Source organism: Rhea americana, unplaced genomic scaffold, assembly GCF_003343005.1.
Source record: "Rhea americana isolate MKP2758 unplaced genomic scaffold, rheAme1 scaffold_21, whole genome shotgun sequence".
Taxonomy (NCBI): domain Eukaryota; kingdom Metazoa; phylum Chordata; class Aves; order Rheiformes; family Rheidae; genus Rhea; species Rhea americana.
The window spans coordinates 2,046,448-2,068,453 of record NW_028186258.1 but is presented as its reverse complement, the minus strand read 5'-3'; the positions used below and the strand labels follow the sequence as shown (position 1 = coordinate 2,068,453).

Sequence of the window (22,006 nt, the reverse complement as noted above, 5' to 3'; positions counted from 1 at the left end):
ATGTTGCGGCGCGGCGGGCAGGGGCCGCCCCAGGGCGGGAGGTGGGGCTGAGGCGGGGCGCGGCGCGCTGAGGGCTGCCGGTCGCCTCGCCGGCATGGAGCTGGGCCGGCTGGAGTACCTGCAGGCCCTGGTCACCGAGTTCCAGGTGACCGACAGCCCAGGTGACCCCCCTTCCCCCTCCCGTCGCCGCGGGCAGGCCGCCCGCTCGGTGCCCGCTGGCCGGGCGGCGGCCCCTCGCCGCGCTCACCTGCTGCTTCTCCCCGCCCGCAGACGCCAAGGAGCAGGTCCTGGCCAACCTGGCCAACTTCGCCTACGACCCCCAAAACTACGAGCACCTCCGGCAGCTGCAGGTGCTGGACCTGTTCCTGGATGCGCTCGCCGAGGACAGCGAGGTGCTGGTGGAGTTTGCGATCGGTAAGGACGGCAGCGCAGCCATCAGGCCTTGCTTGGAGGGGAAGGAGTGGCGGTCCCGCCGTCAGGGGTTAGTGGAGTCACAGCTCTTAAAAAAAGATTTTCTGTAAAGCATTTTATATATATATATATATACTAGAAGAAAATACTAACTGAATGACTTCTTACCCAAATGTCTCCTATAGTGAGACAGTCACTGAGAGTAAGTTTTTGCCCGGTATAAGACCCAGATCCACCATTCCCATCCTAGTGTTGACAAACACTTTGCTCTTTGTCAGCTAGAATACTTGCTCCAAAAAATTGAGCAAGCCCTCTGAAGAATTGCCCTACAGTGATTCATCATGCTCTAAATAAACAGGAATCCTGATTGTGACTGATTCCATGAAATGATACTACATACATTTGATTTTTAAGGTTTGCTGACTGAGCTACACCAGGGTACGTCTGCACCTTAAAGTTTCAAGTACTAATTATTGTAGGCCTCTTGGCTTGTATTAGTATCTCTGTTCTCTATTTTTCTAAAACGTCTGCCACAAACTGCTGGATTGTAACCTTTTGCTCAAGTGATAAAGGTATTTTTCATTCTGTGGAAGACATTACATCCAGAAGCACAGTGCCCTCTAATGACATACTAGAGGAGGAGTGTGCTGGTGGAAAATCTCCAGAAAGAATCAAGAAAATTGCACAGGAACGGTTAACAGTTTTCCAGCCAAATCTCACAGCCAGTCTGGATGCTTATTTCTGTATTGGAAAACAGGCATCAGCAAAATCGGCACCATTGCACAATTTTGCATTTAGGTAAATAATTTCTATTATCACACTGAGTTTGGAAAAAAGAGGTTATTTAGGTAATTAAAATTCCATCTTGTAATTCTTGGCATCTTTAAGATTTAGCACATTTACCTCATACTGCTCAGGAAAAATATTTTTGTGTGTCAGAGTATACACAGGAAGAAAGATGAAGTGGTAATGTGAGGACAGCTCACAAGCATACTAAGTGTCTAACATTTTTCAGGACCAAAATGGTATTGGTATCAATAAATACAAATCTCTGGAATACAGTCAGGCTGTTGCCACTTGCTTATTCCAGAATGAAGTACACAATTGTTTGAACAAAGAAAACCAGGAGGAAATGAAATTGTACCAAGCACGTGCATTACAATTAATTGTGGTAGTTTCAACTGTAACATCAACATCAAAGGATCCTAGTTGTAGCAGAGGACTTAAATCTTTGTTTGAAAAAAAGCAAGGGTGTGGAGAGAAGAATGTCTTGCATTTATCAAACATTCTCTTTTGCTCTGCTTCAGGTGGTCTTTGTAACCTGTGTCTGGATAAAACTAACAAAGACTACATCTTGGAGGCAAATGGGGTAGAGCCCGTAATAAACTGCCTGTCCAGTCCTAATGAGGAGACAGTTATGTCGGCCGTCACGACGCTGATGTACCTGACAACACCGCAGTCGCGCCAGCAGACCACGGCTCTCCCAGTGGTGGCGTGCATGCTTCGATTCTCTCTCTCAGCCAACAAAAGGCTGAGCAATCTGGCAACGGTCTTCCTTGAGGATTACTGCACACCTCTCCAAGTGGAAGAGGCCAGGAATATAAGCAAACATACAGCAGTGGGGATTCCTCTTCCTAAAGATTGAAGCTGCCCAGAGCAACCTGGAGCTCTTACAAGAGAGGTGCCTCCGTCTTAGCTTCCCAGCCTCACTGCTCAGCAGGTTGAGAGTGTGGTGAAAGTAACTTTAAACAGATGGTCAAATCAGTGCTGGTTTTTAGTATCAGTACAGAGGAAGGAATAATGCTACGATGTGAATCAGGCTAGACATGAAACTTTTTTTAAAAAAAAAAAGGGGGGGGGGGGGGAGGGAGAGAGAATAAAACAGGTCGTCGCTAGTGGAGAGCAGGCTGATGAGTACAGCCCAGCACCCAGCTTGCAAAGATAACTCTTCCCAGCAATTAACCTTTTCTGCTCGTGTTATTGGGCAGCTTACATCCCTCCTTGCTCCTGGCTGATTTTATATGGTACTGAAGTGTCACATAAACTTTATTCTTCCTGCAGAAGAAAGAAGGCGTTTCCCTGTCCCTGCAACTTGCAGGCTTGTTATATCCCTTTGGTACTAAGTTTGGCACCCTGTCATCATGCCATAAGCTCCTGGTTAGTTAATCACTATACAGGACAGGTCATAGCTGTGCTACATATGAGGAAGTGGAAAATTGTATTTCTTTCATTATCATAGGTGATAAAGGTGAAGATTTAAAAAACTGCTCATGGCAGTCTGGCTCACAAGAACAGCTGTCTTGTAAAACCTACTCTTAATAAAACATTACAAAACTGTTTACACAGCATTTAAGTTATAAGTACATAAATATTTTTCTACAGCACTCATAACCCAGCCTTCATCCAGTCTCACTAATGCACGTGGGCCAGAAACTGAAGCCAGTTTGGTCTCCTTTCATTATCAGCCAACGATGCAAAAAGCAACCCAAAAGCCAAGGTGACTAAATACATAAAATTTAAAACATTTGGCTGTTGACCACAAAGCTCTCTGATAGGTGCACACACTGTGTCTGCTCAAGTTTCATAGCCTTACTACTTTTTTTCTTCCTTTTTGCCCCCCACCCTCTCCAGCCCCCAATCCCGGTCAGCTCAAGATGTGGGACTGAGCTCAAAAAATAAAAAAAACTTTGGTTTCTATTCATCTATACCAATCAAACACTAATGACAACTCTATGGAGATGAACTAATTTAATACAGAGCAACTTTCCAGAAACCTGGAGAGGAGTCAACCCTGCAGTAGGTCTTACAACAAGTGTGAGTCGTAGGCTAATTGATCCCCATGAGTACCTCTGCCCAGGTCAGAGCTTTCTACTTCCTGGGGATGGATTTCCCTGCCTGTTGCTGACCTGGGTGCTCCCTTGGCAAAAGGAAGGGCACAGCACCCCATTTTTCTATTATTTCCTGCGTTTGCTTTCCAGGATTGCCCTCCAATCATCAGCCCATGACAGCAGCCGCCTACAGGGAGGCTGCAGCTGGATGTGTTGGTTGTGGCAGCAGGTAAACAGGATGTGCTCCCAGCTTGGGTTCAGCTCTGCACCTGAGGAGAGCAAGAGAAGAAAGCTGGAGCTAGTGGACTTTTTCCTCCCCAGCTAACAAAGTGATGCAAAAGCTTTTCAAACCTCTGATGGTGTCCTTGTCATCAAACAGCAAGTCAGCAGATACAATGGTCTTATCCCGGGTTAGAATAATACGCTCCACAAACTCAGGACCCAAATGTTTTTCTACCCATTTGTACTGTGGAGGTAAGAAACAAGAGAGAGAATTCTACCAGACCACTTCCGTATCGCCCATTGCAAAAGTCACATCAGCCGCAGCAAAGCAGTTTTCTGTGCTGCAAACCAAAGCCTGTGCCTACACCTCCCTGCCCTGCAGTCTGGCTATGGCCCAGGACACTGATTTGACCTATCATTTTAATGGTCTTCCATCAGCACTGCATCTGCCATACCCAACCACTCGCCAGTTTGAGAGCTGCAGTGGCAGCTTGCCAAGAGCACAGGGATTGTGCTCATCTATTTAGAAGTCATTCAAGTGCTTAAGGTCCCCTCCTTTTTTCTTGCACCAGTGGAAGGCAAAAATATTTCCAATGGCAGCCTCCTCTTACTTGGTACTGGCATCTATCAGGATAGCTTTCATCTCGCTCTCCAGACTTGGAGAGAGTAAGGTTTTCCAAACTGAGGATTCTCCAATGTGAAATTCCCTGGGAATTTCCCATTGCGTTCGAGACATACTAAAAGTTAAACCTGCCTTCTTGACCATATTGCAATAGTTCTTTTACTATCATCTGATGGTATGGGCAGCTGGAGAAGTGTTAAGTGTTACACTCCAGCTCCAGTACCACAGGGCTCGGATGCCTTGCAACAGGGCTGGCATAACGTGGCACTGGGATTTTAAGTCCCACACTTTTACATTGTGTCTGAGCAGCTGCTGCTCAGGGGGATCCAGCCTGGCAGTCTTAGCAGGCTGCTACTATCTTTATAAATGAATAGTTTTGAATTGGGTGGTATGAAATAGCAAGGCCTTGCAAAAGCAGCATTAAACAAGTAAAATAAATTCTCTCCCACCTTTTCCAGGATGCAGTGCTCATATTTCCGGAGAGGACTTGTGCAGATAAAGACTTCAGTGCTGAAAAGAAACAGCCCTCATTAGTAGTCAGGAGAAAGTGCATGAGATAACAGAAAAGGGCTGCATAACACAAAGTGTCCTTACTCCTCCATAAGGATCATCTCATGCATAGCTTCAATGGCTCCTGGAACTGGATCCAAGCCTAGAAAGAAGCCAGGTGACTCATATATACTGGCTACCTTAGCCTGCAAGAGACATAAGGAGAATTAGCCATGCATTTGCTTTTAATGGAGCTCAACAATACAATACAATGCGCACAACAGTTGTCCAGTTACTCAGTGCGTATAACAGCCTTCAAATGCCAGCATTTAGACAGACAGACAGAGATGATGCTTGGTATCAGTAGTTGGTTATAATATTTCTCACCTTTAGGTTTCTGGGATAAATCCAGCTAAGGTAGATAATAATGAGAAGTTATTCTCTGATGGGCTGTTCAGAGTGAGGAGGCAGATCTGATCCTGGCTATGTATCTACAAGCAGTCCACGAGCAACATCACAAATGCAGCCTCATTTCACAGTTCAACTTACTGACGACTATTGGTCCCTCTCTACTAACTCTCATGAAAGCCCTAGGAACAAATAAGTGTGAAGCTTCTGTTCCTCTCTCACATTTGACTGAAATTTGCTTATGGTTTAGGAATTTATCAGGGTTGAGTGGATAGACACAGGCACTGATACTTATAACCCTATTTTTCTTCAGGACAAAAAGCACAATATGCTAACCATGCTAATTATCATCCCCAGCAGAAGGTCCAGGACAGTACATCCATGTATCTGGGGGTTAATCCTTTTAATCCAACAAGGCTCAGCAAGAGGGAAGGAAGGAAGAGAATGTAAGAGTTAGGGAAGTTGCTTTGCTGCTCTCCATGATTTTCAATCAAACACCAAAATAAAACTTACTAAGGCAGAAGATCTTGACTTCAGTGTCAAAAGCTGCTCCTGTGTGGTAATGTGTCAGTACAAAGTCTACTTTGAAAGAGTTTAACATTACGGCAGGAAATGCAAAGCTAGATGCCTCTGCTTCCCCGAGAACCTTTGTTTTTGTGAACTGAACTATGTCCCACTGTGAGCCTAAGCAGGGCTGGGTTCGGCTGTGATACTGGTGGGTGAGGCTAAAGCAGCAGGCGTCCCAGTGGAGTCGGATCCCTACCACTCCCATCATTTGACCCAGAGCACACAGCAGACTTCATGGTGCAATTAAAAGGACTACAGCTTTGTCCCTTTTTTCCCTCTACATCTGCCCTTAATGGTAAACCCACCTCTGATGCCTGCATGTGGGATACAGCATAAATCAGACAAGTCACTAATGACAGACAAGCGGGAAAGGAGGTTATTTCTGAAGCTATAATCACGTAAGTGAGCGTAAGCAGAAGGGAAATAAGATTACTGGAGAAGCAATGTTTTTCTAGGCTAAAGTGGCCAAAAATAGGGCAAGAAAGTAAACAAAATGAATTTAATATAATTCAGTATAGGGGCATCTTTGATCTCTAAAATGAAAAACAGTATTTTCAGGCAATTCCTGTGATTCTAGACAGGACTGTGCTTCTAATCCCCATTCTTTTTATGTACCAAAAAGACATTCTTGCACCTTTTATTATTAGGAAGCTCACTGGTTTGAATCCAACTCTGGTTAGTTAGTTTAAAAAATTGCTAACCAGTGACTGTTCAGTGGCCTGAGTTAAATCATAGCATTTCAGTGCAGGTCATAGCAGACAGCTCTTTTTATCACACAATCTGTCACAACAACGCATCCTCAGCAGCAGCCATCCCAGAAGCATTAAGGGCTGAGCGCACTCCCAGGTCTAAGTTTAAGCTTCCAGTATCTCTTCTATCCTAAGACATTTGAATCTTATATTTCCTGGGGTCACACAGTGAACTTCAGAAATGTCAAGCTAGCATTTTTCCGCAAGCGTTAAAGACTTATGTTCCCATGCCACCAAACACTTTGGAAAACTTAGTTTTTGATAAGTATTCTTGAAAGTCAACCGGTGGCCTTTGCTTAGAAATTGTACAAGACTTTTATAGTCCAGCTCATGATCTTACTCTGTATCGCCAGTGGAACATGAACATAAAAAAACATTTCAATTAAGCAGCAATGAGAAACTCTCAGCATTAAATGAGTGTCCCAGACCATGGGGCCAAGTTACTCAGCCATCCAAAGTAGTCACATAATTCATCAGACGGAACTTTGGAAGCATCGCCTGATTCCACATGCAGATCGGAAGCAGTTAAGGAGTCTAGGTGAAGGCACAACAATCAGATCTATCCAAACCTCTGTTTCTATGCAAAGTCCCACTGATCTCAGCCACAATTCCCTGGAGCTCTTTCCAAGGAGATTCAATTACAGAATCAGGGCTTATGTCTGAAAGCTCTTTTATCCTAGAGAAAGACAGCAGAAACTGGCAACTTTCCACCATATTACATAAAAGTCTGGCTTTGCTGGAAAAAGAAATTTGATTCGACAGTCACAAAACCAGATGCCATTTCTCCAAAAGAATTATATAGAAAAAAGAAGTAAATTTTTTCTTCCTCATTCTCATCCTATACTTGCTCTGCTCTCTTACCTCAGTTGTATCTTGGAGGAACCATCTGCTAATTCTCTATGGCCTAGCCAAGCCATTATCCTTCTGTTGAGGCTGCCTCAGGAAGCCAGCTGTAAAAATACAAGGGCTACCAGATCGAATCAGCCCTGCAGTTTGTTTAGCCTAATTTTCTGACTTCAGAGAAAGCTGCAAGAAAACTGACTGGAACATCTGCCCAGGAGAAATTCCCTTATACTTTCTATCAGTGAGATAACTTAAATGTGGAGCTGCAGAACATGCATCCTTACCTAAGATTTCCTGTTTTCAATACATACGATAATTCTAGAAATTCTTGCCACTGCTAGAGATGTTGAGTCGGTTTTTGTAACTGACAAAAACAGGTATTACATTATAAATGCTTGCTAAGTGAGGCAAGAATCCCTATCAAGGAAACTGCTAGACACACAGGAGATCAGATAGGCAAGTACAGTAGAGAAAGTCTTAAATACAATCCTTTACTAACTTCATATTGTAGATCCTTAGACATTTTATTTTAATCGTCAACTTAAGCTATGTTCATAAAAACCCTAAAAAACAAGTAATAGTTAAAAGTTTCAAGAGGCAGCTGCCAAGCACTAACAAATTATAATTAGTAATTTATATTAAGTGACACTGTTGCAGAAGTCTGTCCCTAGCTATGGAACAGGAGAGAAATGGATGTGAATAGTCATTTCTTAGCAATAAAAGAATTATAGGCTCAGTCCAGTATCTTAAAATTAGCAATGAATTCCTCAGGAAAGTCTACGACAGTCTGGATCAGCATCCATTCAGTTTTCTAACAGACTATTGATTGTCTTGTGGTAACAGGAAGGAAGTGTGAAGTCTAGATTGCCCCTATTTTTAATTTTGCCTTAAAACTGACTCTGATATCCATTCAGTTGTTATCAAACATTATGTAGTTAAAAAGCAGCAACAATTTGCACAAATGTGGGGTATACCACAGGCCTTTTATAACGTTGTTCTAGTTCACTTTGCTTCTCAGTGCATGCAGAGGGAATGACATAGATACAGGCTTTTATTAGCTGTATAAAACCCATATATAACATCTATATTTCTTGCCTGCTAGGGAGGCATTTTAACATTTGCAGTGCTCAGAGCTTTAGGTAAGTTATCACTACTGCTGCATAGCAGGAACAGTTCACGAGAGGGTAACGGGCAAGCTAAACATTGCTCTGCAAATAGTTTCATCAGTTATTTCTATGACGGAACTACTCATTCCCCCCACGTGTCCGTAAAGGGCTGGCAATCCTTCCTCCTGCAAGGAGTCACTAATTAGTACTACAGTACCGACTGTTAGCATGAAACAACTTGGTTTTTTGGTAGGTGCGCTACAAAAAGTCACCATGACTTGCATTGCCACGGTCAGCAGAGGAGTCCCGCGGCCCTCCCAAGGGAGGGTGAGCGTTTTCAGCCGGGAGCTCCCCCCGTTTCCAGCCGCACCGCCGTCCTCCCGGCTCGCCCCCTCTCCCCCCTCAAAGCGGCCCCGCCCGCCGCCGCGCTCACCCCCAGGTCCTGCCGCAGGCAGCGGTACTGCTCCCGCACCGAGAAGCCCCTGCGCTCCGCCAGCTCCACGCGAGGCTCCCCGGGGAAGCGGCAGAGGAAGCCCCGCAGCACGGCGCCCTCGAAGTCGGCCAGGACGCCGTCCATGTCCACAAGCACGCGCAGGGGGCCCATGCTGCGGGCGGGCCGGGCCGGGCCGAGCCGAGCCGCGCCGCGCCGCGCTCAGATACGCACAGGCGGGGGGCGGGCCTCCCCGCCGTGAATATGCATGAGAGCGGGGCCGCCGGGCTCCACGCAGGCAGGGGGCCCGCCCCGGAACACCCCCTCCCCGGCCCCCCGCGGGGAACGCACCACCGCGGCTGCCCCCCGAACTGGGTTGATTCAGTGGCGAGCAAATGGCTCTTTACCCTTCTCAGGCATCTCTGTAATGCATCTCAGTTCCGGTTGTGATGCTACCCGGAGCTCCGATCAAGAGAACAGTTGATGGAAAGATAGCTTAGCTGGTACAAAGTCTCAGCATTAGCAAGTTACGCTGGTTGTGGGACTTGCAAAGGAGACAGTTTTATTACTTTTCTCCTAGACCAGAAAATAGGTAGGCCCTTATTTACATGCACCCAGCACTGGCTGTAAGGAAGAACAGCTCCAGGACACTAGAGCAAATCCAGCTTTATAGGTTAAGCACCTAAGGCTAGGGCTTCTCCAAAACTTAGTTGGAAAGCCTTAGTATTTTTAGGTAGTGTTCTTCTGGGGGGGGGGGAAAGGGTGAAAACAGCACAGTCTCTCTGGCAGACAAGTTCTGTACAAATCCAAGTGCTTCAGCTTGACATGCAGCAGATTGCCCTCTGGTATAGTAGGCTTGGTCTCCATTTCACTGCCCTCTTCTGTTAGGGTCTAATTTATTTTTGTGAGAAGAAGCAGCTTCCATTTCCTCTTTTTTTTGGGGGGAAAAAAGTGTTGAGTAAAACACTTTTTTTCATTCATGTTCTATGTATCTCTGTTCTAGAACATAAAAAAAAATGAAGAGGTAAGTCAAGACTTTCTTCTTCAAAAGGAAGATAGTACAAGATGGTGCCTTCAAGTCAGATACAAGAGCTCCCACTTTTTGCTACATTCCACCTATAGTAATCTAAGGCAGTTAGGCTGAGAGAATCACAAGTGAGAACAAAGCTAAACCAAATCCATGAAATAAAACCCACACAGGAAACACTGCTTCAAAATTTCTATATTATTTACTTTTAAGCAACAGTCCAGCTTTGTGAAATTACAACACACATTTTAAGGGATGAGATTTTCACCTCATGGTCAAGCACCAGCATGATCATGCACAGCATTGAGTCAGTTGTTAAAAAAAAAAGCCCTGTAATTTTTATCCAATCCACTCCACCTTTACTGAATAAAGTCTGTTGTATATCCAAATCCCCTCCTAGCATTAGGACAGGCGGCTCTGGTCATCAGCCCTCTATTTGGCACGTACCCTGCTTCATAGTAGTCCGATATCAAGATATTTCTTGTTAAAGGCAGCATGGTGTACACTAATTACTTTATATGGCACAGCAGGGCTCAAGGCATTTACCACATGAAGTCAATGAAGTCTTTCAGATCACCAGTTCTCCCATGTGGAGGAAGGGATTGCTCTTGCTGATTGTTTGCTGGCCTGTTTAACCAGGATTCTAGACCCTTGTAAAGCTAAGGGGTTCTAAAAATCTCAGTACAAAAACCCTATAAGCACACTTAAAACCAATCTACTCTCCTTTGAAATACATTACTATACTTCATATTTCCCTCAAGTCTATCACTAGAAAACACTCATGTCACTTCCAGTAGATCTGGGGGAACACAGGACAGAAGTGGAAAAACCCTTGATCTTAAAAAAAAAAAGATGGCGTACATAAAGTGCTTCTTTTTAATGAAAGAAATTTGAGATGTACAGTCAGGCTCAAGTTGTGCAGTTCACAAGCATGGGGGAAAAGAAACAGACACGAGTTCAAAACAGTCAGGAAGGGAAGGAAAGGTTTAACCGAGGACTAGGCTGGACTTGCCACCGGGTGGATTTCTCCTGGATGGTGCAGGTGCTGGTGCTACTGGGCTAGGAACAGGTGCAGCAGGCAGGGATTTTTCTTCATTCTGACCTGGGGCAGCTTCTACATCAGCCTCAGTGTTTTCTAGAAGAAAAGAAGCTTTTAAGGTGTTTGATGTGGATGATAAAAGCCAGAGGCTTCTCTGGCTTAGACAGATCAACTCCTTTAAATTGTTCTCCAGGCTTACACACACATTCAAAGTGTTGTTGTAATCTGCTGGTATGACATATTTCCAGCTGTCTGAAGTATTTTTCAGATGGACTGTCATGCCTTACAGTTCAGTTTCAGCCATTCAAGAGTCACATTCACTCAGCTACTGTTAGGGGACAGCAGCAAATTATTTTGACAAACAGCTACCATTAACTCTTGGACATGTTATGAGTCAGCATATGACCACCATAACAATTTTTACTCAAGTCTAAACAAGTGCTGGAAACAAAGTCACAGAAGCATCAGTACTGGTAGAGCAAGAGCTCAAATTCAAACTACTTTCCCAATTTAGTATCTGGAATCTAAAGGGAAGAGCATCTGACAGATTTCTGAGGCTTCAGACAGAATACAGGTGAGGAAATATTCATACTAACATGCACGGGTAGGTTCAAATACTGCATTTCTTGATAAGCACATGACAGTTTCATCCATTTTAAATACTTCTAAAAGACCACAAGTGAAGACAGGACACAGAAGGAATCCTTCACAGGAAGCACTTTAGATACTGCAGCAAATTAACTAATGCATCTGCTTCACTGACAGATAATTAATTAGTGAGCACAGTGAGTACATCAGCACTTTTTTAAGAAATCACCTCAATCAGTTATGAGCCAAAGGCCTAAATAAGCCCTAAGTTTCCTCCTCCTGATAATTGGGGATGGGGTGGGTGGGAGAGAGAGAATCTCTTTGCTAGTTGAAGGAAGCTCCCTCCTGCCTACCTTTTATGGATTTTTGTATCCCTTTTTGTACCTGCTGATGCTGCCTACCTCCAGCCGCCTGTGACCACAAGTTTCAGAACTTTACTACCAGCTCTATGAAGAAGTACTTCATCTGCTTTTAACAGATCTCTTAGATTCACAAAATGATTATTAGTTCTTGTTTTGAAGGATTTGGGGAATAGTTCTACATTCGCCTTTACCACAGCCTTCATGATTTACAAATCATGACCACAACCACCAATCCCCATCGCCTAGCTTTCTCTTCAAACTGAAGAGGCGCAGCCATTTTAGTCTCCTCTCCTAAGGCAACTGCTTCATCCCTTGATCATTTCCATAACCTTCCTCTGCCCTTTCTTTTCCTCGACTACAGCCTTATGGTCTTTCCATTTCAAGGATTGCATGCACAACTCAAGATGTGGGCTTATTATTTGTAGTGGCCAAATTATGCCTTGCATTCATTTCTTTTCCTGGTGACATCCAACATTTCACTGGCTGCATCCAAAGGCTGAGCCAATGACGTCAGGAGGGGAGCCTTCAGAAATAAGGCTCCGAAAAGACCTTTGAGTTAACTGTTACACAAGGCTCAACACAAAATTGGTGTGATTTAATTATTTTTTTCCTGGAATTGCTTTACATTTATCTACACCAAAGACCATCCTGCCACCTTTTTGCTATATTTAGTAGAGTCCTTCTGGCAGTGGGATTCTGTCACCATCAGCACATTTGGGTACTTGAAAGAGCTTAGCATCACCAACAATATTGGAGATTTCACTGTTCATTACCTCTTCCAGGTCACAGATGAAGACACTGAAAAAAGAGTCTCAGCACCACTCCCTCATTTCGTTTTTCCAACCTGAGAAGCTCTACCCTTTGCTTCCTTTTTTTGTCAGCTTCCTATCCACAGGAGCACCTTTCTTCCAATCTCATAGCAACTCCATTTCTTTAATAACCTTTGATGTAGGATCTTACCAGAAACTCTGAAAATCCATACATGTTATGTCAATCCTCTGTATCCATATGTTTATAATGAACTCCTAGCACTCCAGCAGCTTATTATAGTCTCCTTGCAATCAGAGATAATCTACAATATAGACTCTTTACTCACTAGCCAAAGAAACACCAAACAAGAGAGTTAACACAAGTTTTAAGGTCTATAAGCTTGAAGTTTCTGTTAGTCATGCATAGCACTGGCTGCTTCCTCAGCAAACAGAGAACTGTGGGCAAGCCCACTATTCACAGCACTGAATGCTCTACTGTCTTAGGTTTTAAGCAGACAGTTTATGAAGTACTATGAAGTACTCATGGTGATGATCTGTCCACTGAATGCCAGGCATCACCTTCTCCTCTATGTCATCACCTATGCAATCATTGATAACAGTCCATCAAGTGCTGTCTAGTTCTCCTTAGCTAGTCACATTGAGTACACAGCACTCACCAAATAACTAAAGAAGCAAGAATTACTATCACAGGAGACTCATTAAGTAGTTTCTGTTGAATTTTAGAGACTAATTTAGACAGTTGATATACACATTAGTACTTCCCACTTAATCAAGTTATGATAGTTTGCTAACCTAATAACTAAAATGATAAAGGGAACAGGATCAGATCAAAAGTTAAAGTTACTTCCTTATTAGAAAGAATATAATTTCTGAATCAATTTGCTAGCAATTATACAAGCTACTGAAAATCTTGAGGCACAGTTTCCAAACAGGAAGCAAGAACAGTTCTGCAAAAGGAACAGTCTTTTTTTCACTAGACAGATATGATTAATAAATACACTTCATCCACTTGACACTCTGGAGTTTTATAATCAGCTACACATAGAAAGTCATTGCCAAATTGAGAAGAACAAACAGTTTTTAGTTATGGAGACTAGTTATGCTGTAAACTTATAAGCAAACAGCTTTTATTTGAAAATGTATTCAGTCCCTCTTATGAAAAAAAGAAAACCTAGGAGATGGCTATATAATAGTCAAGTCCAAGAACCACACGTGCAACAAGTGGAATATTCACCAATTCACATCTGCCATTTCACACAGCAGGAATATCAAGGGCTGGAATGACACAGCCAGCTCAACAGGAGCTCCATTAAGCAAAGATACAAATTATCCAAAGGAATAATAAATTTATCAATTCATCAAGATTCTCAGGTATCTGTCCCAAACACCATTTCAAGGAACTATTAGCTTTCTATTCCTTCCTATGTATTACCCGTGGAAGTACAAGCCAAATATTTGCCTGCCATTTTCATTTTGATCATCTTCAAAAATGTGATTTTCAGTCATGGCCGCAGCAGCACACAACTCCAGTTAACCTCCTAGCATGCATTTATTTCCTGCTTGACAAAGACTTCCTCCCATATCACCTACCAGAAACAAACCAAAGGCTAATGAATACTATACCTGTGAAAATTAGAACTTGTTCTGGGAATCGAGAATGTCATTTTTTAATCAAAGCGTCTGTCAATAGCTATTGTTAAACCAGGCAGCCCAATTTCCATTTCCTTCAGTCCCATCTCTTCTTGTCACATCACTGCTTGCAGGCTGTCACTTGACCCCATGGTGAGCTGCTTTAAACAGGTACCATGAGCAGAGCCCTCCGATCAGTTTACTTCTGCTGTCAAACCACATCCTCCTGCCTGACTCTGAAAGCCCACACTACAGTGCTAATCAAGGTCAGACAGACACAGCTTGCCAAAGAAACAAGTCTTATTTTGGCCACAGATACATTTAGAAGTAGATAAAAAGTGTTCTGGAAAAAGTCTCACTCTCCCAGCAGAAGTCCTTTCAGGATAGGAAACTGCTAATAGCTTCAGTCATCTGCCACAACTCATAGGTGTTGAAAGTAACACTAAAGAGAGTACTTCGTCAACAAACACATTCTTGCATCAGGAAGTACGCTATTCTTATGTGAATCTTACAAAGGAGAGATTTCCAGCCTCAGAGCTAGGAAAGAAAAGCTTCAAGGTAATATGCATGTTGCTAAGGGGAAGTTCCTCTGTCTAAGAGATTAAGCACATGCACTTACTTGGCTAAAATAAGCATTAAAAACAAAAAGTGTCAGGAACTTAAAAGTTCATTAATGCAGATATTTTCAGATGCAGTAGCTGGTTTTGATTATTTCTCTACCAGAAAGCAGCAAAGAGGTAACTTGCCATACTAAAAGCTATGAAGTTGACTGTTTTATTTAATTACAAGCTGCTATCATATCACAGCGATCTTTCAGTCGCTGAAGTCTTGGCAAGATGATATCCACCTTGCTTTCCAGTAAAATCTTGACACCAACTACTGCTAGCAAAGGAAAAAAAACAACGTGAACAAGTGTTCTTGTTTTTAACCTGATGACCAACAGGCCTTATGACATTTAATTCCATGTCCACATTCCAACACTTCCACTGAAGTAGACAGGTTGCTTTATTGATTTGAAGGATCCAAGGGAGAGCCCAAAGCCATCTCCCTCTTAATACATGATCATTATTATAGATCCTCTTCTCCTTCAAAAAATTAACTGCAAAAAGCATTTAGACAGTCCAAAGGAGTTAACTCACCAGAAGTTTCAACACCACCATCTCCTCCCTAGAAGAGAGAGAAAAACAGTATATCTTAAACTTCATAACACATTTTTTCCTCCACTGAGAGGGTGCTCAGTACTACAGTCTATGACCAAGCAAACAATGGTGACACAGGCAGAACTGGTCAGATATACTGCTCCATCTAGCAGTGCTTTCTGAACAACAGACCAAACAAAACAGTCATAGAACAACAGACACTTGTGTCAGGTATCAGAGTAACGTGTTTGGCAGCATTAATTCTTACAGAGTGACTAACTTAATTTCAAACATTATTTACTTAAAGCAGAAGAACTTTTAAGTTTAATCAGAAAGATAATACTCAAGTAATCCCAACATGAGATTACCCACAACATTTGGTTTGCTTCTTATTCCCACACTATTAACAATGTGGGTGAGCAAGGGCACTTTAGCATATTTAGCATCTTTCATTAGGCAGTACTGATCAGCAACCAAAAGTGGCAACCGCCAAACAGCAGTGACAAAAAAGTTACAATGTAAGCTACAGATGGTTGCAAATATCTTGGTTTCCCTCCCTTTCTACTAAGCAACTCATTCCAACACCTAACACTTACCTGTAAGTAAGGCCAAGAACATTTGCCCTATCCGGGATATTTTAATTCATTTGTGAAATAAGTCAGTCTTCAGCAATACGATTGAAAAAATTCCCTTCGCTACACAAGCAGCTAAACACTCTTCACCTAAATTTGCTCAACTACAGACTGCTACCTGATGCACAAAGTCCTCCAGCAGCACCCAAGGCTCCTCATTGTCATGGAGGTTTTATCAACTTTCAAAGGTTTAACATTGTTAACTGTATTACAGAACTGCAGCAGTCAGAAATCTTGTGTAAATATATTCCCTCAAATCACAGACTGAACTATAGTACCTTACTTACAGCTTCTGCTGTTCATAGATGTAACTACTGTGCAATAAAACTGAAGTATTTGCATTACAAGAATCATGTTTGCAAAGCTGAGAACCACTGGTCACAGAGTATTTAATACAATTAAGCAGATAACAGAATTAGACTAAACAGTTTATTATGTGGTAGCAGCTATAAACTTAATTTCACTGTTGTGTTTGCTAAATTGAAACAAGACATTTCATGCAACAAAAAACAATTTTGTGGCTCAAAGAGCCCACTGATTCCTAAAATGGGTTGAAATAAAGACTGGTGCCAATTTTCGAAACAAAACTTGTTATTTATAATCCACGAGGCAAAAGGCACTACCACAAGATTTGACAGCAATAATTTACCTTCCATGTTCCTTTCAGAAAAGCTAAAGTCTGACAGCTTTAAGGCACTAGGATTTCATTTTCATCTCTAAAATTTTTTTTATACAAGTGTAGCCTGCTTTAGGCTCCCTTAAGGTTTTCTTACGTTCAGAAGAATTACTACTCTTCATTCTGTTCCCCCCCCACACACACAAAATCTCATCATCCATCAAGCATAACCCATGATAACAGTACAAATCATGCTCCGTATTGGCACCAACTGAATAGTTCACATAATAATACCATCAGATGCGTTAGTTACTAAGGGCAGTGGCAGAATTAAAACAAGTATTCATGCTACTGAGGTAAAGACCTATTGGAATGTGAAACCAATAGTCTTTTGCAAATTAACACATCCACATGTGATTAGTTGTAGGTAATTACTGTTTGGAGTAAAAAAAGACAGTTATGACTAAAGCGAGATTCATGCCACTTCATTATTGTCCCATCAGGAAGAAGAGTTAAGAGCTCTAGAAAATATTCACTTAAAAAAAAACAAACAAAAGAAAACCCCACCAACATGCTAAAGAACCACCATATGGAAAAGAGAACCTTCAGGAAAAGAATAGATTTGAGAGTAAGGCACAATAAAGCTTCAAATGCTACAATGTGCTTCCAATTGTGCAAATATCAGTAATTAAGCAACCACATACAGACAGCAAAGTGACACCTCCTCAAGCTTTCGTAGTTAATGTACTGACCTTTGGATCTACAAAGTCTCCACAGTTTGCATCAGTTGAGTTTCTTCTTTGTGGTCCAGATGATTCACAGTCTTCTCTGACTTCACCTGGCTTAGCTCCTATAAGCAGAGAGGGATTCTAATCAGGTTGCAAAATAAACTTACTCGGAAAGCAGGTCATAAATAGCCAAGGTCTCATTTCTGTTGCATTAAAGCCTTACCACACCAAGATCCTTTTCTGGGCCCTTACATAATGACTCATAAATTACTGTTTTACAATAGCATCTCATCTAGTGGAGGGTGTGATTTAGACAGACGGAAGGTACGGTCTCAAGGCCACACTGGAGGTGCTCAGCAAAAATGGAAGCTGAACCCAGCTCCAAGTACATCACATAGCTATACTTCCTCTGATTAATCAAGATCAATCAACATAACTCCACATACTAAGAGACAATACTAAGAGACAAGTTCACCTTACTCTTAACTTGGTAACATTGGAGTAATTGCATCCAAAATACAGCTCTTAGCTATTTTATTTACAACAAATATGTCTAAGACTTGGACCAAAAAAAAAAAAGTAGTTTGAAACAAGAAAAAGAAAAATCCCTTGCAAGTAGACATCATTTATAGCACTAAACTTCCAAGTAGAAACCATACTTAGTTTCCATACTCAGCCTCCAGCAACTTCAGGCCAATAACCAAAATGAATTAATGCATATCAGTAGATACAGAAATGAAATGTTACATTCTTACCGGATGATTTAGCCCAAGAAGGCGGGTTTTCTTCAGGAGGTCCAAAAATGCTGGATGCCATTTTGTTCCTTCGCATAGGTTGTTCTTTTGGCTCATCAAAACCCAAAGAAAAGTTGGACCCACCACCAGGAGGGCGCAGTACTCTGCAAAAAAAATTCCAATTTACAACTTTGTATTTCAAGAGTTATATTATTGCCATTAACAAGTTGTATATAAACTACATATAAAACAAGGGTAAGAAGCAAAAAGAACGCTGTCGGCTCTTGTAACGGATAGATTGAAGTTCCATGGGCTAAATTCTGCCCAAGTAGAAACAATGTGAGACGACCATATTATGGATTGGCTTTTAACAAAATGACAACACTTATGTCATGTCTTCAGTGCATAATTTGAACTATAGAAGTAAAATGCTTGCCAATATTCAATCCAGACACTGTATTACCACTACCCTTCATGCTCTTTGATGATACTTATTAAAAATAAAATAATCTCATGTTCTACTTGTGCCTTTCCTTCTCTCAGTGTCAACAAAAATTGCTACTAATCTTCAGATTCCAATTAAAAAAAAGACTTCCCAACTATGAACAGCTGTTTTTTTAAAAGAAAAAAGAGAGCAAGAATGAGAACCATATAAAAGCTAACGTTAATCTTCAAATTGGCAGTGCAGTGCAGACTGAAGTTTGGCTTATGAGCCAAAGTACTGGTTGCACCATTAAGGTCTGGGCTCCAGCCTCTGTCTAGATCTGTTTCGTCTGAAAAAACCCTATGTCTGCAGCGTGTTACTGGACTGAATTTAAAAGTGCAATTAAACAGCTTTAAACTGTATAAGAGCTCATAAGGAGAGGCATGTGTACAAAGCTCCAGAAATAAAACATAAATCTAATGGTGATCTTCTATTAGAAAGCTACAAAAGCAGCCTATCTCATACTTAATTTGGTTTCCTCTTCAGCTTCCAGAAATCAACCAAAACAATACCAAAACATGTTCTGGAAAGGTAAATTCCTTCAGACCTTGTTTTCTTAAGCATGAGGCTGCTAGGACAGCTGGTGAAGACAGAGAATAGCCAGGAGAATAGCAATTCATAAGACTGTAGGAGCACGATCACAACTCTCAGAGAACTGTGAGCATACCAACAGAACCATGCATTCAAGGCATCTAATGCTTTCAATTAAGTCCAAAACAAACTCTCCCTTCAAAAAAGGGGTGAAAAAAAAATCAATAAAGAGTTACAATTTCACAGTAGGAAATGGTATGTAGTTTATTTACACATCAAATCTACTAGCTCCACACAAAATAACAAGTCCAATTTTACAGTTTTATCATCACTGGTAGTGATATTCAATTTTTCTGAGGCTTTGTGCTCGCTGCATTTGAGACACACACACACACACACAAAAAAAAAAACTTAAAGGAAAACACTTTTCTAGCCTGCCAATCTCAAAAAATACAGTAGCAAGCAGAACATAAAAGGTTTTTTTTTTTACATGGGTGTTCAGTGTCATTCAACTATCAAGATAAAAAACAGATTTTTGGAGAGGAATTTTGTAAGGAAAAGTAACACTCAGAAGCTAGTGGGAGGATTCCCATAATCTGCATAATATGTTTTAAACACCCTAAAACATTTTTCCTGACTTGCGTCTCCTCATTTCTGAAAGAGTGGATGTGGTACAATGGGGTTGAACTAATCCATTACATTTTTCCCCAAAACAAGCCTTCTAGAGAAGGACGCTTATTTTCTTAGTCATATCTTTTGCATTTACTAGTTTGAAGAGCAATGTGCTCAAAAGAGGGCTTGCTCCTACAATTTACATCACCTTCATTTTACCAGACAGTGAAACCAGTACTTTGACATCACAGCAGTTTCCATAGACAGCCTCACTGAAATTAAGAGAAAAGGCAGCTGAAGAAAAATATATATATATATATCATTCACATACTGTTAAATACAAATAATCGTTCTCATCAACCCCAGCTAAAGGTTGACAGATTTTACTAGTAACCTCTCCTTAGCTTGATGTGTTGCAATGTGCTTCCATCAAAGCAACAGTTAACACCTCAAGCAAAGCACTGCTCTTAAAATTGCACCTGATACCAAGCGACATACACTGAAAATCCATCCACAGCTCCATCCAGTAAGCACTCCTATTGCAGATTTAGAAAAAGAAGAACACTAAAAAAGCTAAAAGCATCTGCTTTGTCAGGACACATATCTCCCTGAGAAAGAAAAAAGACACGAGGTCTTGAGGCGGAGCATAAGCCCCTCCAAGGCAGCTATTCCGCAACGCTCACCAGCACCGTGCGTGACAGCAGAAATACTATGCATCTCTTCCAGACACACTTGTCAAGTTTTCTTTGTTTCCAGGTAGCCAGCGGCTTCCTTCAGCGTAGCGCCCTTGCGCTCCCGCAGCTGCCCCCCACCCCCGATCTGCAGCGCTTTCGCCGGCTCCCTCTTCCCCCCCTCCCCAAAATGGCTCCCGCGGAGCCCCCCCAAGTCCCTGCGCCGCGAGGCTGCAGGGTCTGGGCGCCGGGCAAGCTCCCCCCCGCCCGGCCCCGAGCATGCTCCCTGCGAGCCGACGGTAATCCACTGAAAGCAGCAGTACACAATGAGCTTAACGAAACGGACACGGGCGGCTGCAGCGGGAGCCGGCCGCCTCCGCGCCGCGGCAACGCGCCGTCGGTTGTCTGGGGGGGGGGTCAAGCCCCGACACGGCGGCCGAGCGCCTGGCAAGCGGATCCGCCGCCTCTCGCCGAAGTTAACAGGTAGCGAGGCCGCGGAGGAGAGACAATAGAGCCTCCCCAGCCCCACCCAGTAGGCGAGAGCCTCGGGGGCCGCTCCGCCGAGCCCAGGGATAAAGTCTTAACAGCCGGCCGCTGGGGAACTAGGGGGGGACAGCAGGGGAGAGCGGGGCAATGGGGGTGCAGAGGCCTCCCCGCCCCCCTCCGGGGTGCGATCGGGCTGCGTGGCTGCGCAGCGAGGGAGGGAGTCGCCTCCCTTCTTTGTTAGGGAGAGGCAGAGACACACACACGAGCCCGAGCAACCCAGGGTGGGTCTAGCGAGCTCCCACCCCCGCAGCTCGTCACCCCCACCCCCAGCAGCTGCGGCAGGACACGGCCTGTCCCCCCAGCCTCCCCCCCCTCCCGGCCCTCCCCGGGCAGCGCAGCTGACTCTCGCCGAGCCCAAAGGCAGCCCGCTGCCCCTAGGTGGGTGCGGCCGGCTTCCGCCTCCCGGCAGCCCACCCCGCGCGGCCGGGAGGCGGCGAGGAAGGGGCACCAAAACCCGGCCGGTGCCCCGCCGGCGTTCCTCAGGAAGCCCGGCTCGCTCCGCACCGCCCAGCGGTCCTTCCGCCACGCCACGGGCCGCTCCGGGTAGCCCCCTCCGTGCCCCGCTGGGCCCTTGGGGGCCTCAGCCGGGGGGCAGTGACAGCCTCCCCGCCAGGGCCCTCGGCCCAGACGCGCGCCGCCCGCCTCCCTAACGGTCCCAACGGCCACCGAGCGCCGCGCCGCCGGACCTGGAGCTGCTCCTGCCACTGGGGTCCATGCCGGAGAAGGTAGTCGTGGTGGTCATGTCGGCAGGGATGGAGGAGACGGAGGAAGGGGAAAGGGCTCTGTTAAAGGCCGGCGGGGAGTGACGGTCCCGGGACCAGAGCACCCTCCCCCCTCCGACCCTGCTTCTGCTGCTGCCGGTGACAACTGCAGCCGCCGCCCGCACCGGCCGCGCCTTTTATACCCATGTTAAGGCCCGCCCCCCTGTGAGCAACTCATTGGACGGTTCAAATCGGATCGCGGCTTCCCATTGGTCTAAGGCCCGCCACTCTGTTCTTTGGCCCGCCTCACACTCTATTCCGTGCCGCCTTGCCCGATCCGTGAAGCTTCATTGGGGAAGAAATACGTCTGCTCGGCGGTGATTGGCTGCGCTGGGGCGCTGGCGCCCTTTGTTGATGATTGGCGGGATGACCTGTCGTTGATCTAGGGCGCGTTCTCATTGGCTTAGCCGCTCATGAGGAGAGACAAAAGTACCGGTGCCGTTTCCCTAGTGAGGGGCTGAG

At 44.0% G+C, this 22,006-nt stretch overlaps 3 protein-coding genes across 3 annotated transcripts; 1 reads left to right on the top strand and 2 right to left on the bottom strand.

Moving 5' to 3' along the window:
- Positions 1-7: 7 nt before the first annotated feature.
- On the top strand, positions 8-2,750 carry ARMC7 (armadillo repeat containing 7). Its single transcript, XM_085304547.1, has 3 exons — positions 8-161; positions 271-414; positions 1,719-2,750. The coding sequence occupies exons 1-3, from the start codon at positions 95-97 to the stop codon at positions 2,054-2,056; spliced, it is 549 nt and encodes a 182-aa protein (XP_085160673.1). The 5' UTR covers positions 8-94; the 3' UTR covers positions 2,057-2,750.
- Positions 2,751-3,144: 394 nt separating this feature from the next.
- On the bottom strand, positions 3,145-8,902 carry NT5C (5', 3'-nucleotidase, cytosolic). The gene is made up of 5 exons (XM_085304546.1): positions 8,679-8,902; positions 4,678-4,778; positions 4,533-4,593; positions 3,591-3,705; positions 3,145-3,508 (listed from the first exon to the last, which is right to left on the bottom strand). Exons 1-5 carry the CDS (start codon positions 8,847-8,849, stop codon positions 3,366-3,368), a joined length of 591 nt encoding a protein of 196 aa, XP_085160672.1. The 5' UTR covers positions 8,850-8,902; the 3' UTR covers positions 3,145-3,365.
- Positions 8,903-10,560: 1,658 nt separating this feature from the next.
- On the bottom strand, positions 10,561-21,666 carry JPT1 (Jupiter microtubule associated homolog 1). Its single transcript, XM_085304544.1, has 5 exons — positions 21,470-21,666; positions 17,961-18,103; positions 17,230-17,327; positions 15,230-15,257; positions 10,561-10,837 (listed from the first exon to the last, which is right to left on the bottom strand). Exons 1-5 carry the CDS (start codon positions 21,523-21,525, stop codon positions 10,689-10,691), a joined length of 474 nt encoding a protein of 157 aa, XP_085160670.1. The 5' UTR covers positions 21,526-21,666; the 3' UTR covers positions 10,561-10,688.
- Between the last annotated feature and the right edge of the window lie 340 nt (positions 21,667-22,006).

Coding starts and splice junctions, on each gene's coding strand:
- ARMC7 (XM_085304547.1), top strand. CDS start 95: ATGGAGCTGGGCCGGCTGGAGTACCTGCAGGCCCTGGTCACCGAGTTC. Junction 162..270: donor CCAGGTGACCGACAGCCCAG/GTGACCCCCCTT, acceptor CCCCGCCCGCAG/ACGCCAAGGAGCAGGTCCTG. Junction 415..1,718: donor GCTGGTGGAGTTTGCGATCG/GTAAGGACGGCA, acceptor GCTCTGCTTCAG/GTGGTCTTTGTAACCTGTGT.
- JPT1 (XM_085304544.1), bottom strand. CDS start 21,525: ATGACCACCACGACTACCTTCTCCGGCATGGACCCCAGTGGCAGGAGC. Junction 17,328..17,960: donor TTCTTGGGCTAAATCATCCG/GTAAGAATGTAA, acceptor CTCTGCTTATAG/GAGCTAAGCCAGGTGAAGTC. Junction 10,838..15,229: donor TGGTGGTGTTGAAACTTCTG/GTGAGTTAACTC, acceptor CTTTTCTTCTAG/AAAACACTGAGGCTGATGTA.
- NT5C (XM_085304546.1), bottom strand. CDS start 8,849: ATGGGCCCCCTGCGCGTGCTTGTGGACATGGACGGCGTCCTGGCCGAC. Junction 4,779..8,678: donor GCCTGCGGCAGGACCTGGGG/GTGAGCGCGGCG, acceptor TGTCTCTTGCAG/GCTAAGGTAGCCAGTATATA. Junction 3,509..3,590: donor TGACAAGGACACCATCAGAG/GTTTGAAAAGCT, acceptor TGCTCTCCTCAG/GTGCAGAGCTGAACCCAAGC.